The sequence below is a fragment of the Phacochoerus africanus genome, chromosome 8, assembly GCF_016906955.1.
Source record: "Phacochoerus africanus isolate WHEZ1 chromosome 8, ROS_Pafr_v1, whole genome shotgun sequence".
Taxonomy (NCBI): Eukaryota; Metazoa; Chordata; class Mammalia; order Artiodactyla; family Suidae; genus Phacochoerus; species Phacochoerus africanus.
This window is the reverse complement of record NC_062551.1, coordinates 950,813-965,518: the sequence shown is the minus strand read 5'-3', so window position 1 is coordinate 965,518 and position 14,706 is coordinate 950,813. Positions and strand designations below refer to the sequence as shown.

Genomic DNA, 14,706 nt, shown 5'->3' with positions numbered 1-14,706 from the left:
CGGCCAGTGTCACCAAGGCGGCTCTGAGTGCAGATCCATGGGTGTGCAGGCACAGCCCTGGGGACACTCAGAGCATCGTGGGTCCACACTTGTCTCGGGCTGAGGTCTTGGGCCACTGTGCGCCTTCTTGCACTGCAGCTGCTCCTCCTGGGGCGGGGGTGGGGGTGAACCTCGTGCCTGGGTCTGTGCGAAACCACCTGCGGTGAGCCCCCGCTGCCTCTGCACCATGGATGAGGGAGCCAGACACCCCAGGTCTCCCCAGGTGTGGGCCCCGGGAGCGGGGTATAGACACCCACCCACCTGTGCAGCCCCTGGCCTTGTCCGACACCCAGCAGGGCCACCCGACTGTGGTCAGTCTCAGCCTCTCTTTCTGGCTGGTTCCCAACAGCCGCATGTCTGAGGTCGCTCTACAGGTTTCACAGAAGAGGCCCCTGTGACCCCGTGACCTGCCTGCCTTAGGCATCTCTGAGGAACAGGTGTTGCTTGTGTCCTGGCCAGGCCTGTTCCCAGGGGACTGCCTGGTGTTGGAGCTGTTGGGGGACTGGAGTGACCCCATGTCTTCCTGGAGACCAGTGACCAGCCGTCCTTACTGGGGACAGGAGGTGCAGGGGTGGGTGTGGGGGCGGCAGGTGCTGGAGAGTCAGCTGGGGAGAGCTGGCTGGGAACGCCTTGCGCCACTGATGGGCGTCTGCTCCACGTGGCCCCCGAGGGTGCCCCAGCCCCTCGGACTTCAGCTCTGCCCAGCGCTCACCTGGCCCCTGAGGACGCCCTGGGCGGCTGCCAGGCCTTCTCAGGCAGTGCAGCTGGCCAGGCGGGGGCAGCTGGCCACACAGGTTCCCCGGAGCTGGAACTGGGCGGTCAAGAAGTGGACCTAGAGTCTAGGAGGGTTAAAGGCTCAGGGTCAAGTTAGCAGTTCCATTTTGTGTGTGTGCCTAGTGTCTTTGGCCGGGCCCTCCGGAGCGCTGGAACAGGCTGGCACGCACCCCCGTCCTGAGAAGCAGACACCAGGGCCTCACGTGGGATCAAGCCCCGCAGAGCAGCAGGCTGGAGCCAGGCTGCCTCCCCGCTGCCCCGCAAGCGCTCCACCTTTGTCCGCAGAGTCCTGCACACCCCCGCTGGGGGAGGGGTGCCGCCTGGCCCGTGTCCCCATCCATCCCAGCCTCTCCCTGGCGCCTCCGAGGCTTGGCAGCGGTGCTCCCCCTGGAATGCTCTGCCCGCCACGGGGTGATGGAGGCTGGAAACTCATGTCCCGTGCCCCTCGCCAGGGAGCTATACTTAGCGGCCAAGCGCAGGCCAGTGGTGGGCTCTCCGAGTATAGATAGTAACGCGTGGGCTATTTTCAAACTTCCAGAGAACCCCCGAGTATTCTGGGCCAAACCTGCTATTTATAGAAGCCTCTGGGCTCCTAGAAGGGAAGCTATAACCTTCGGGCGTCTGCAGCTTCGGGAGAGCCAGCTTCCAGCGGGCGGAGGGCCGGGACCCAGTGGGAGACTGGGCGTCATTCTTGCACCTGCTCTGGGACCTGAGCCGCGGGCGGCGCTCCGCGCTCATCCAAGTCAGAAGGTAGCGCCCGCCGCCCTTCACGTGCCTCCTGTGAGCATGTCACGTGGCGCAAGGGCTGCGCCCGGGCAGCACCTACCCACGTGCCCCCTCGCCCAGTGTCCTGGTGGTTTCTGAGGCTCCCGCTTTGGCCCACCTAGCCATCAGAGCCCCTCTCCCCGCTCCCCAGTAGCCCGCCCAGGCCTTGGAGGGAAGCGCAGTCACAGGCCTTCTTCAGGGAAAAAAGTGGAAATGGGACACCTGCAGTTTGGGTAGAGAATGAGCCTGTAGGTGGGGACGCAGAGAGCAGTTCCCCGAGGAAAGAGCTGGCCGAGCCCGCCGCACCTGGGACAGGTGGGAGCCCGGGTCAGACCCCTTCCTGAGTGCCATCTCTGGGTGTTGGGAGAGGGCTCCAGAAACCTGCATTGCAAGCGAGCCTCCGGTCAGTGCTGGCCATGAGGCATGGCCGTGGGGAGCAGCGAGGCCTGAGTGACCGTCAGGGACATGGCCCCCGTCAGGGACGCGGCATGCTGTCTTCAGCCACCCTCCTGGGAGGGGAGTGTCGCCCCCATTCATTCCATGTCAGCCCCCTGGCAGGTGCCGGGCCCGTCTTCACCCTGTCTGCCAACCCGCCCTCTGCCACGCCTGCCCTCCGCCAGCCCAGATATAAATATAAGAGCATTTTCCATGGGCGGGCACAGAAGGGCAAACACGGACTTTATTTTAGGCCTGTGAAATTCCCTTCCTCCATCCCCGACAGGTGCATCGCTTCTTTTAGATGTTGGGGCTCAGAAATAGAACGCAGTTTACAATAGAGCTTCCTTCTGGCATCTGGATGCCACGAAAAAAAAAAAAAAGCCACCCAGTGAGATGGTCGGACACACACATTTGGAGCTTAGCCCTGGGCTGCCCACCCGCTCAGCCGAGGCCCGGGCACTTCAGGAGACTGTGGGAGGCTCTCCCCGCAGGCCAGAGCCTTCCTTACCCCCGGGGTCCCTGAGCAGGACAGTGGGGGGCGGGGCACTGGCCACTCAAGAGGGGCTGGGGTGGGCTCTCACTCCCTTTGGAGGAGGTTAGTAGCAAATCTGTCCTAAAATCACCACCCGCTCCCTCCTTTGCGGCTTGGGGTTCCCAGCCCAAAGCACAGGGGCCCGCCTGGCACCTCTTGGCCATTACAGGGTGAGTGGTGTCCCCATTTATATACCGAAGTCCTAACCCCCCCAACACCGGAGAAGGCGGCCTCATTTGGAACCCGGGTCCTTGTGCGGGTCGAGGTGAGATCACGGGGGTGGGTGTTCCCCCAGGACCAGGGGTGTCCTTATAAAAAGGGGAAACTGGACACACACACGCCCACGGGGAGACGCCTGGTGAAGATGGAGGCAGAGGTGGGGTGACGCTTCTACGAGCCCCAGAACATCGAGGAGCCGGCGAACGCAGGACCTGGGCGAGGCCGGGGACAGACCCTCCCGGCCTCGGGAGGAACCGGCGGCCGCCCCTCTCTCTCTGGTCCCAGCTCCAGGCCTGGGAGAGCAGGTTTCTGCAGTTTACGGCCTCTGGCCTGTGGGCCTGTCACACCGGCCGAGGACACCCACACGGCAGCTCAGGCTCCAGTGTCTGCTCTTCTTCCCTCCGGGGAGGCTGGGCGCATGTGTGGCTTCCTCAGGGAGGGTCTCCTTTCCAGCGTCACATTCGGTGTGGCCTAGGCTGGAGCAGGACTCTCCTCGGTGCTGTTTCATCAAGGTCACCCTTGGTCCAGAGACGCCCACTGTCAAGGTCAGCTTTCCTCTGGGATGTCCCCAGGCTCCCTCCGATGGCTGTCATCAAACCAGCCACCCAGGGCCCCTTGGCCCCTGGCAGATGAGGAGGGATCCGTGGGGGGACCCAGGTGGACCCTGTGGAGAGGAGCAGGGCTCCCCTCCCAGCACCGAGGACTCGGCCAGTCTCCCTCAGACCCAGGCCTCCCTCCAGGGTCCACCCGCAGACAGGCTGGTAAAAGGCAGGACAAGCCCAGCGGGGGCCAAGGGATGGCCCCCTACGAGAAGGAAATCGGGTCTTGGCGTCTGAGTCGGTTGGGGAGGGCGGGTGTCTCAGGCCAGGTCAGAGGTCTGTCGCTCGCTGGTTGGGGGACGCTCCAGCCCCGGGGGCGGGGGGGCGGCGGCTGAGGGAGCCCGTGTGCGGGCTGGGCACTGGGGAGGCTGCAGGTGTGGGACAGACTCTGGGGAGGTGAAGTCCTGCCAGGGACACACGTGGCCTCGGCTCCCGTCTCGTGCCCTCCCCACCCACCCCGTCCCGCCTTCCTTCCGAGGGGAGACCCCGCTCACCGGGGCTCCCCATGCCAGGAGTGCACAGCCCTCGAGGCCCTTACCCCTCGGCTTCCCCTGCTCTGGGTCCGATTGTCTGGAGTCCCACTCCCTCGGGAGGGGTTGGGCCTCAGCCTCCACCCCGACCCCAGGGCCTGGGCAAGGATCAGCCTCAGAGGGCGGGGCTCTTTGCGCCCCAGAACCACCCCCGCAGCCATTCCATCTTCAGGACGGCCTCATGTGTGTGTCTCGTGCAGGCCTCTGCGTGGGTGACATGGCACAGCCGGGCCCAGATGCTGTCAAAGGCAGATGGAGGTGAGCATCCAGGGAGCTCTCCCCACGTGAGAGGACCCCAGGGAGGTGCTGGCCCCGAGGGCAACCGCTGGTCTGGAGGAGGGGGCGTCCAGGGCCGGCCCCCAGCAGGCTGAAACCAGGAGGAACAGAGCCGAAGGCCGGGGCTGGTGGTAAACAGAATATCCGTTCTCATCTGGACAGGAGTCTTCCCCTAGAGAGGCCTCCCGTGGGCAGGGAAGGGCAGCGGCTCAGGGCCCAGGGCAGCAGCCGGACTCCTCATGCCGCGCCAGGAGCGCCACGCGGGAGAAGGTCTTGGAGCAGCCCTTGCACTGGTATCTCTTGGTGGCCGAGTGCGTGTGCAGATGGGCCCGCAGGTTGGAGCGGTCGGCGAACGCCCGGCTGCAGTGAGGGCAGGTGTAGGGCTTCTCACCTGAGGAGCGGGGGACACAGTGAGGGGCCACCGGGGTCGTTCACCTCAGGCCCCAAGTTCATAAGTGAATAACCCGCCCCCACCCAGAGGCTCACAGCGATTCTGGCGCCTTCGCCTCCACCGCCCTCTCCCTCAGAGATAAGTGACGGGGCCCTCGGCACCTGCCCTAGGGCTGAGGGCCACAGGCCTGACAACCTGGGCAAGACGGTAACAGCTAAAGCTGTTTGCAGGCGCAAAGGTCTGGCGTGGGTCTTCGTCAGATCCCTCTGCCTCCGCCAGAGTGCCACCAGCCCCCAGAGGAGGGGCCCTGGGAGCCTTCTGGCAGCTGCCCCGCCACCCGAAGGCCAGCACTGCAGGCCCAGGTCGGCGTGGAAGAGGAGGCGCAGGGCCGTGAGGATTCCTGTCTTCCAGGCCACCCCCCATCAGGGTGACCTAGGGTTTGGACAAAGCGCTTCTCTTGGGACTTGGCCCTGGGGCCAACCCTGGCAAGTACAAAAGGAAGGTCACTGAGAGGCATCTGGTCAGCCTGGGTGGCATGGCCTCCAGTCCTGCCGCCCTAGAGGCCCTGGGGGGCGGGCCGGCTGCCCGAGCCCTGAACCCGCAGACGAGGGCTGAGCCCCTGGAGATGTGATGGGGCTCCAGGTGCAGGACGTGTGTTGTACATGCCAGGCCTGGAGCTGCCTCTCCGGTCCAGTCTCGCTCTCACCTCTTGAGACAAGAGCTGGGCTGCGGCCCCTGGGGCAGAGCTGGGCCGGGCGCTTTGCCATCCACAGAGAAGAGCGTGGGCTCCCCGCCCTGCCCACCCTCTCTTCCTGTCTGTCTCCCACCCACTGCTGCCCTGTCACTTGGGACAGGTCTGCTCCCGGGCAGAGTCCCAGCCGCCACCTCTGCCCGGCAGGCAGGCTGTGTGGCGCCTAGGGTCCTCACCCGAGGCCAGGCCTTTCCGGCTCCTCCTCGCTCTGCTGCTCCAGGATTCGGGAAGGCCACGGGAGGCGCACGGTCAGCGCCCGGAAGCCCCGTGCCCCTGCGCTTGGCCCCGTGAGCCCGCGGGCGGCAGAGCCTTGTTCTACCCCGGGCGCCTGTGAGCGCGAACTTCCTCGGAAAGAGGGCCTTGCAGGTAAGGCCGAGTCCACCTGAGGTCGCGCTGGACTGTGTGGGCCCTGCATCCCGTGTGACCGGTGTCCTTCCCACAGAGGGAATGTGGACACAGACACGCGTGGCGGGGGGGGCTGGCGTGGAGGACGGAAACAGAGGCTGGGGTGACGCAGCCCCAGGAGCACCTGGGCCACCAGGGAGAGGCAGGAAGGACCCCCCCAGACCTGGAGGGGCCGTGGCCCTGTGACGCTTCTGCACTTCGGCCTCCAGACAGCGAGAGAGCGTCTGCGAGCATCTTGAGCCCCATGTGTGGGCCTTCGGACGCCAGGAAGTAGACGCCGTGTGTGAGCTTCAGGCTCTTGCTTCTCAAGCCGACCCCTGCTCTCGTTCCCGGGCCCAGGCTGCCCACCCCCTTCCAGGTGATCTCAAGACGCGGGTCTACCTGTGTGGGTCCGGATGTGGCCCTGGAGCAGCCAGGGCCTGGAGAAGGCCTTGCCGCAGATGGCGCAGAGGCAGGGCAGCGTGTGCGTGCGGATGTGCATCTTGAGGGCGCCCAGGCTGCCGTAGTCCTTGTCGCAGAACTTGCAGGTGAAGCAGCGCTGGGCCTGCAGGTGGTGATGCAGCTGCTGGCGCCTGGCCAGGGAGGCCGCGTGGAAGGGCTTGTGGTACTGGCAGCCCCCCAGGGCACAGTGGGCCTGCTCGGCGCCCCGCAGGCAGCCTAGAGCCTGGGCCCTGTCTGCTCCCAGGATGGGGGGCCAGCGCGTGGGCAGGTTGAGGGGGTTCAGGCTGTCTCTGAGGGGTGTGCAGGGGGCCCGGCCAGCCCGAGGGCCCGCCTGGCTGACTTCCAGGGGGTCTGGCCCTGAGGCCCCCTGAGCTTCCTCGTGGCACAGGAACGTGGGGGGAGGCAGGGCGTGGGTGACGATGGAGGTGAGGTCCCGGGGCTGGGGAGGGTCGCTGGGCGTGGATGGGGCTGCCTTGTCGGGGAGGATGGGGGGCACCACTAGCCCCCTGCAGGCGGAACAGGAGCCACTGGTTTCTGGAAGGGGGGAGGGGAGACAGTGCACGGTGACTCCTGAGCCCCAGCGCTTCGAGCCCTCCAACCTGCAGGCCTGGCCAAAGCCGGCCCCATCTTTCAGACTGCTGGCAGCCCCGGGTGAAGGGGAAGTTCTGATGAGCCAGAGCTGTGGGCTGTGGGCTACAACTCGGGACCACGGGGTCAAAGAGGGATTTCCGGTTTCTCTTTAAAGACAAAAAGAGAAACATCTCACAGGATCCCAGAGCAGCCCTCAGGGGCCAGGCAGTCCCTCCCTCTGAGCCCCTTGAATAAACAGGTTAGAAGACAAGCATTAAATTCTGCATTTCCCCGAAGCCCAAATCCTCAAACAGCCCTCAACCCTGTTCTTTTTTGTTTGGCCACGCCCAGAGCATGCAGAAGTTCCTGGGCCAAGGATCTAACTTGCACCAGTGCAGTAACAATGTTGGGTCCTTAACCTGGTGAGCCACAAGGGAACTCCTCAACCCCTTTCTTATTTCATGTGTTGAAATAACTTTCTGGCCCCATCTCTACATCCATGCTAAGGCTTTGGGTTGAGAAAGACAACCCATAGAATGGAGGCAATAGCTGCAAGTCAGAATGTGATAAAGAATTAGTGTCCAGAATATGTAAAGGTCCCTCAAAGCTCAACAATAAAAACACCAATAATCTGGAGTTCCCATTGCACCGTGGTGGGTTAAGGATCTGGTGCGGCCATGGCTGTGGTACAGGTCGAAGCTGTGGCTCGGATTTGATCCCTGGCCAAGGAACTTCCCTATGCCTCGGGTGTGGCCAAAAAAGAAAAAAGACCAGTATAGATGACGGTGCAGAGACACGGGAAGGCTAGGGAAGGTCACCGTCCTTCACGCTCTCCCGACCTCACCGTCTTCCATGCCAGTCTTCCCGGTTATAAAAGCAGCATGCGGGGTCCTGTCCTCCCAGAAGTGGGGGCTGGATGGTGACCCCCTCTACGAGATGAAGTCCAAGGAGCTTCTGGAGATACAGCACTGGGGTGCTCAGAGAGTCTAGGACCCCTGCCCCCCATTCCACACGGAAGCTCCCCTAGGGCAAGGTCACCTTGCTCAAGTCTCTGTGGCTCACCCACTCCCTGGCCAGGGCATCACCAGGAGCCAAACCCTGTCTTGGGGGCCAGTGCCAACCCAGTGGGAGGGGTGGAGGGAGGTAGCCATGCCAGGTGCTCTGCTTCTGCTAGGATTTAAAATACTTCTGTGTATCCCTGGGTTAGCTTGGCTTTTCATCCTGCAGCTTAGTTTGTGGGAGAAGAGACTTTTAAGTTCCCTCTGGCTTCAGAGGTCCCCTGGGGAGATCAGAAAGGCACCCGTTGAAAATGGAGAGGGGGGAGACCCTAAATCCAGTGTCTCAGATCTATCCTGGGGTAACTGCCTGGCAGAAAGAGGATCCCCGTGGCCATGTGGCCCTCGGAAAGCTGGGGCTGGGAGGGGCGGGGGGCAGCGAGCCCTAAGGGCCCTGCGGCTGTTTCCTGACCGGATCTCTGGGCCTCGCAGAAATGCTGGATTTGCGTGGCACGTTCCAGTGGTAAGGTGGGACGCACTGTGTGGCTGGGCGCTAAAGAGTGGTTTTCAACTTTGAAAGCTATGCCCCACGTAAGTTACATTTTCTATGATACACACACGCGTCTCTATGTATTTGAGTCTATATGTGTGTGTCATCGTCTGAAACAAAGTTTCCTTTACCACCAACACTGCCCTGGCCTCTCTTTTTTTATCTTAGGAGATTGCTGGGGGTGACTGCTGAATTTCAATATGCCGAGTTGAGGATCCCGGTCCTAGAAGGCGCCACCTGGTGGCGGCCTGGGCTCCCTCCGGATCCCAGTCCTGAGAGGGCTAAGGAGCTCTGAGCGGCAGCGCGGACTGCATGACTGTCCTCTGGCCTCCGCAGTGTCCCTCTTCCCTCTCGGTCTCCCCCAAGTCACTGAGCAGTCCCCAGAGGGTCTTTACCCCAAGAAGCTGCAGACCTGGGGGCGGCTCTGTCCATTCTAGAGAGGCCTCGCCCTGGGACCTCCTCCCGCCCCTGGGCTGACAGGGAAGGGACTGAGGGCACAGTCCTGGTTTCTGGATGCCTGTCTCCCCACTCGATGAAGACTCCAGCCCTTTAGGCCAGGTTGCCCTGGACAATCTTCTCAAGGTTGAGGGGGGCTGGAGGCAAGGAGACCCTCAGAGGGCTGGGGCAGTACTGGAAGGGGCCCCGTGGAAAGCTGGATGAGCTGGCCTTGGCACCCCAGGGCTTCTGGGTCACTCTCCTTGTCCCTTCCACTCACCGCCCAAGCCAGGATGCTCTGGGGTGGCCCTTGGGGGAGAGCCTGGGCTCGCTTCGTCTCCCTCCACAACACCTGTTGGGCCTCTCCACCCTCCTGCATCAGGGGGCTCTGGGTCCCCTTCGTTGGGATGGGTGCCCCCAGGCCATCGGAGGAGAGCCCCAGAGTGACGGGGGGGGGGGACACTTCTCTAAGTGGAGAGGGAATCCCTGCCCACTCTGCCCGACTCCAGGCCGAGGCCCCTGAAGTGGACAAGGCGCCCGGAGGCCACCTTCCTATCTCAAGTTCTCAGCTCCCTCCTCCCACCTGGGGCAGGTGTCCCCTCTCCGAGGGGGGGGCCTCGCCCCTCCTTCAAGAGTTGAGGCCTGGGCGGGGCTAGGGAGCCCGCAGCCCCTACCTCTCTGCGTCTCCAGCTGCCCGTAGTTGGGGACCCTGTGGCCGGAGTGCGTCTTCACCAGGAAGGAGCGCGGCATGGTGCCCTCTCGCGGGTCCCACCGCCGCCGCCGGAGCCCGCGGGCGGCGCGGTCCGCAGGTGCCGCGAGGGTCAGGTTATTAGCATGGCGCGCCTCATCGGCCAACCAGCGCGCGGCGCGGCCGCGGCGGGGCGGGGCCGCGGGGCGGGGTCTCGGGCCACGCCCAGGACAGGTGCGCGGGCTGCTGGGGAGGGAGCGCGGGGCTGCGCGTCCACCCACGGGACTTCCCTGGCGTGTGCCTCGAGTCACACCGACCCCGGCGCCTGGCGCACCGACTCGCCATGGACTGAAGGGCAGAGGTCAGGGCTGGGCGGCAGCCGAGCCCGGCTCCGTGCCCCACGTGGTGGGAGCGTCCGTCCGTGAAGCCCAGCCTCAGAGAACCCTGCTCCAGCTGGTTACGCCCGCTCCCGCCTCCTGCGCGAACTCGCGACGGTGGTTGCGGTGAGTACCAGCCTTGAACACCCGTGCTGACCCAGCTGACCAGCCAGAGGGGCGCCCAGGCGGTCAGCCCGCCTGGGGGAGAGGGGCCCTCTCCAGGTGAGAGACAGGGCTTCAGAAGTTGGCCCCAGGCCTCCAAAAAGCTCATGCCGTGGGGGAAAGGACATGGCCTGGAATGCCAGATTTCCAGGGGGTTCAGACATGTGGTTCTGGGACGTTTAGTCCCAGGGCAGCACATGTACCCGCAGCAGCAGCCCGGTGACCTGGGACAGCCTCGCCTCCTTCCCTGTCCCCTGGAGTCCGTCAGGGCCCCAAAGCGGGAGCCGTGCCTGGGTGTCGCGTCCTTTCTGGATGTGGATGGTGCCTGAGTTCAGCGGTCAGCGTCTGGGCGCCAGGCCCCTGAGAGCCACCAGGTGATTCCATGGCCGTGCAGCAGGCCTGCCTTTAGAGGCCCTGGTGCCTCGTGGCAGCCTGGTGCTCTCTGCCGCCTGGGGGCCTCGGGGCAAGGTGGAGGCGGTGGTGTGTCTGCAGAAGAACCGTGGAGAGGGAGGCCACGCCACACAGGGTCTTAGGTTTGCAGAAGAGAAAGCAGGCTCTGAGGCGTTAGGCTCTGGTGGGATTGGGACCCTGGCTGGCACTTCCAGCCTCGCACGGGTCTCTGCCGCTTGGTGCGGGCTCGTGGCAGTGCAGGCAGTGGTGCCCACACGGAAGAAGGCGCAGGTCTGCCCCACAGGTGAGACCTGGCCCCGTGATGGCGCGAGTGTGGTTTTCAGAGGGTGGGCGGCTGCCTGCTGCTTGTTCACCTAGCCTGTGGCCTCGCAGGCTGTCGGTCTGTTCCCTCCCTCCCTCCTTTCCTGGCTCAGCTCAGACACAGAGAGCCCTGCCAGGACCCGGGCCAGCCCTGCACCACGCTGAACTTCCTTGCCTGGCCTCACACCGTGCAGACGCTGGTCATGATGTGTCCTCAGTCCCCAGAGAGACGCTCTTGCCAGTGCCCTGGGCTCCTGTGGAGGACCTGCCACCCTCATCCTCCCGGCACTGGGGTCCCAGGGCCTTAGAGCACCTCTGCAGTAGGGTGCTCCGTCCTAGGGCCACCACAGCAGTTGGCCCGAGGGAAGCGTGCGGCCCCTGCTCAGAGCTGCCCCCGTGTGGTCACAGAGGCTCACTGTTCAGCCGAGACTCGCAGGACTGTGTCCCGTCCAGGCCGGAGTGGGACCTCATAGGAAAGCCTCAGCTGCCGCTGACACCGGGTCTTCAGCTGGAGTTTGGTACACACGTCCTGTGTGGTACTGGGGTTCCAGGAGGGGCTGTTGTCACTTCACATGCCGCTGTGACACAGTGGTCCCAGACGCCGAGCCAGGGAAGGTGACCTGGAGGCCGGGGGGATGGACCGTGGGCGCCTGTGTCCGCACGTGTATGCGTGCTCGCGAGTGTGCAGGCCTGCACCCCGATGTGCACGTGTGTCTGTGTGTGCATGTGAGGTGGCAGCAGCTGCTCCGCGTGACAGGGCTCAGGCCTCTGGCCAAGCCCAGGGCCTGCAGGAGAATCTGTTGGTCCAGGGCTCAGTTCCAGCCCTGAGCTCCACAGCGTCTTCTCGGAGCTTCCTCCCTGTGTGCATGTGGAGCTGGGCACTTGCAGGGGCAGGGGGCGGGGGCACGGCTGCGTGGCTGTCTTCTTTGTCACCACGAGGGACCCGACCTCTGCTCATAGCCCTTCCACCTTCCGCACGGCCTGCGTTCGTGGGTCAGTGTCTGTGGCTTTCTTGCCCAGCTGGGGTGCCAGGGCCTTGACGGCCGAGGCTGGCTGGTAATGCGTCACCCCAGCTCACAGGTTTGAGGCAGCTTCTCCCAGGGAGCCTGAGCCCCACCCGAGGACGAGCCTCCCAGGTCCTCCAGCTTCTGTGGACACACAGCCAGGCCTAGGGTAGGCTCTCTGGAAGCCGCTGACTGCGGCACCTGGAGTCCCTTCAAGGCACGTCCCGAAGGTGCCAGCAGCGGGTCTGCTGGGTCCAAAGGCACCTCTGTGGGCAGCTGCTCAGACTCTCGAGGTGCCCCGGTGGCTCCAGCACCCTCTGAAAATCTGTGAGGCAGCTGAGCGGCCATGATGGGAATTGTTTGGCTATTAGCCTGAGGCTCGGCAGGGGGCTAGCATTCCACGTGAGCTCATCCCCAGCTCCCCCGTCTCAGCGCGCACCGACAGCGGGCTGATGGACGGCGTAGGAGTGGACTTGCCGCCCCAGAGTACGCTTAGGTCCTGACCCAGAAAAGTGCTGGGATCCCACTTGGGAACGGGGTCTGTGCAGGTGTCGCTAAGATGAGGTCATTGGTGTGGGCCCTGATCCCATGTCTGGTGTCGTGAGGGTGCAGGCAGGTCACCGTGTGATGCTGAAGGGTCAGAGGGATGCACCCAGGGGCCCCTGAAAAGGACAGAGGAGACCCTCCCTCGTGGCCTCCAAAGGGACCAGCCGGCCAGTGCCTGCCTCTCAGACTCCTGGCCTCCAGAACTGAGGCAGAGAGAGAGAGAGTCTGCGGCTGCAGGCAAAGTGGTGCCTTGTTTGGGCCACCCCCCGACACCCGCGCGGACCTGGCTGGGAGCCCTCGGGCCTGGGTTTGCCTGGCTGCCAGGAGGGGCAGCTGTCAGTTCAAGACTAACCACAGCCCTTCAGGGCCACTCAGGAGATGCGTTGAGTTTCTGGCAAAGGATCGCCTGGTGCTGTTTGCCCCCCAGCTGCCTGCTCTGGTGCCCTGCCTTCCTGTCCTAGGGGCGGCTCTGCCCAGGAAGCTCCCAGGCTCGCAGCTCCCTGACTTCTCCTCCCCACTGGGGAGGAGCCCAGGCCCATCCACAGCCGCAGCAGGCCGCATGGAGGCCTCGGGGGGCTTGTCGAGGTGTGGTGTGGCCCCTCGTCAGCGGCCCCAGCGCTTTCCTCCCCCATGAGGCGGACCGTGGGCCTAAAGGAGGAGACGGCGTCAGAGGGAGAGAGAAGCCCTGCCCGCTCCGCCGGACGTGAGGCCCGGGGCCCAGGACAAGGAGGGGCCCTGGCCCTCTCTGGCAGGCGCCAGGATGCACGAGGGGAACCGAGTCCTCCTGCGTGTTTGCTCTTAGGCACCTGCCTGTGCACACCTGTATTTCCTGAAAGCATCACTGTTTTTCAGGCTGTCAGGAGCCCCTCTGCTGAGGGCCTGCCCGGCGCCCACGCGGCCACTCTGTGTCCACCGTGCTGCCACTGAGGGCCAGGGGCTCGGGTCAGCCGCTCCCTCAAGACCCAGGGTGACAGTCGTGGCCAGTTCTGGGATTCCCCAGGTCGTGAGGGCCCCAGCCTGGGGCAGACTCTCCATGCTCTGGGCATCCTGCTTTCAGAAGGGCTGGTCGCCTGTCCCCTTCCTGATGGTGGAGGTCGCAGATTCCAGGGCACCCAGAGGCACTTTTTGGGTGGCAGGGTGTATGTGGACCTCCGGGCCTGTTGTGTGACTGGGGAGGAGAGGGCGTGTAGCCCGCCCTCCGGGACCCGCGGTGTCTGGGTCTGGCTTTGAGCCGTGGGCGTAAGCTGTGGGGTGGCCTGTCCTCGGGCACTCAGCCTAGAGCCGGGGGTCCAGAGCAGGGGGTCACTCGCACAGGGTCAGCCCCAGCCTGCAAGTTCAGCCGTGCCCCGCCTCCCTTTTCCTCCCGATGGAGAGCAGGTCCCGCGGGCTGCAGCCCGAGGCGTCTCTGCTGGGCCCCGGGGTCTGCCGACGGCTAGCCTCCTTGCGCCCCCCCTGCCCCGTATTGGGCTTCACTCTCGTGCCCCACCCTGGCGTCTGTCCTAGATGCTGAGTCACCGGGCAGTTGTGACTGTGTGTCCTGTGGCCGAGGTGGAAGGGACGAGCAGGAGGCCACGTGGCTACTGCCCTGTGGCTCTCGGCAGGTGTCCTCAGGAGGACTGTTGGAGCGTCAGGCGGCATTAAGATGGACCTGCCCACACCCCATTCCTCCCAGGCCTGCTGTGGCCGCGGCCGGGAGCCCTCGGTGAATGGCAGGTGCGATGTGCAGACGGTCGCCTGGCCATCACCTCCCCAAGGGCACTGGTGAGGTCAGACCTGCCCAGACAGCCCCAAAGCTGCCCCTGGGGCTCCAAGGGCACCGAGGGTCCTGACGGGAGTGTGAACGCAGCCTGCCCTCTCCCCAAGGTGCCGGCAGGGCGGGTGCGAGGCAGACCTGGCTGGTGGCCCTGGTGGCGAACAGACCTGGACCAGCCCTGCTCTGAGGGCTCGAGGCGTGACTGGGGATGGACATGGGCTGGCACGGCAGCCCAGAGCCACGGCCACTCTGGGGAGGAAAGGACAGGTCCCGGATGAAGGCAGGTGCGGTGGCCCTGGGAGCCCTGCCCTTTGGACTGTCAGGGTCGGTGTCGTCCCAGGGGGACTAAGGTGCTGAGCTGGAGGGTGGAGACAGGGTGGGGCAGCGTCTTACCTGGCATCTGGAGCCCAGCTGGTCCCAGCGATGCCCAGCTGGCTCCAGGCCCCAGATGACTGGCCGGTGCCACCCTGCGGCTCCCCTGGGTGCTGACGGGCCTTGACCCCTCTGCCCCTCAGTGAGGCCTGGGAACATGGCCTTGAGTCTGCACGTCTGGGGCCAAGGTGCCAGCCCCCCACCTCCTGCACGAGTGGTACCCAGCTTTCTCTCCTGCCCCATCAGCCCTGGGGGAGCCAAGGATGGACCCGGAGGAGCCGTGTCAGGGGCCTCCTTCCAGAAGGTGGCAGCACAGATGGGCTGGCGATGGCCAGTGGGGTCACGGAGCGGTCAGAGGGGAGGGTGGGGCTGGTGGCTCCTAA

At 64.8% G+C, this 14,706-nt stretch overlaps 1 protein-coding gene across 1 annotated transcript; it reads right to left on the bottom strand.

Annotated features, from left to right (window-relative positions):
• Positions 1 to 2,258: 2,258 nt before the first annotated feature.
• SNAI3 (snail family transcriptional repressor 3) lies at positions 2,259 to 9,514 on the bottom strand. The gene is made up of 3 exons (XM_047793101.1): positions 9,385 to 9,514; positions 6,101 to 6,694; positions 2,259 to 4,563 (listed from the first exon to the last, which is right to left on the bottom strand). Exons 1-3 carry the CDS (start codon positions 9,458 to 9,460, stop codon positions 4,382 to 4,384), a joined length of 852 nt encoding a protein of 283 aa, XP_047649057.1. The 5' UTR covers positions 9,461 to 9,514; the 3' UTR covers positions 2,259 to 4,381.
• Between the last annotated feature and the right edge of the window lie 5,192 nt (positions 9,515 to 14,706).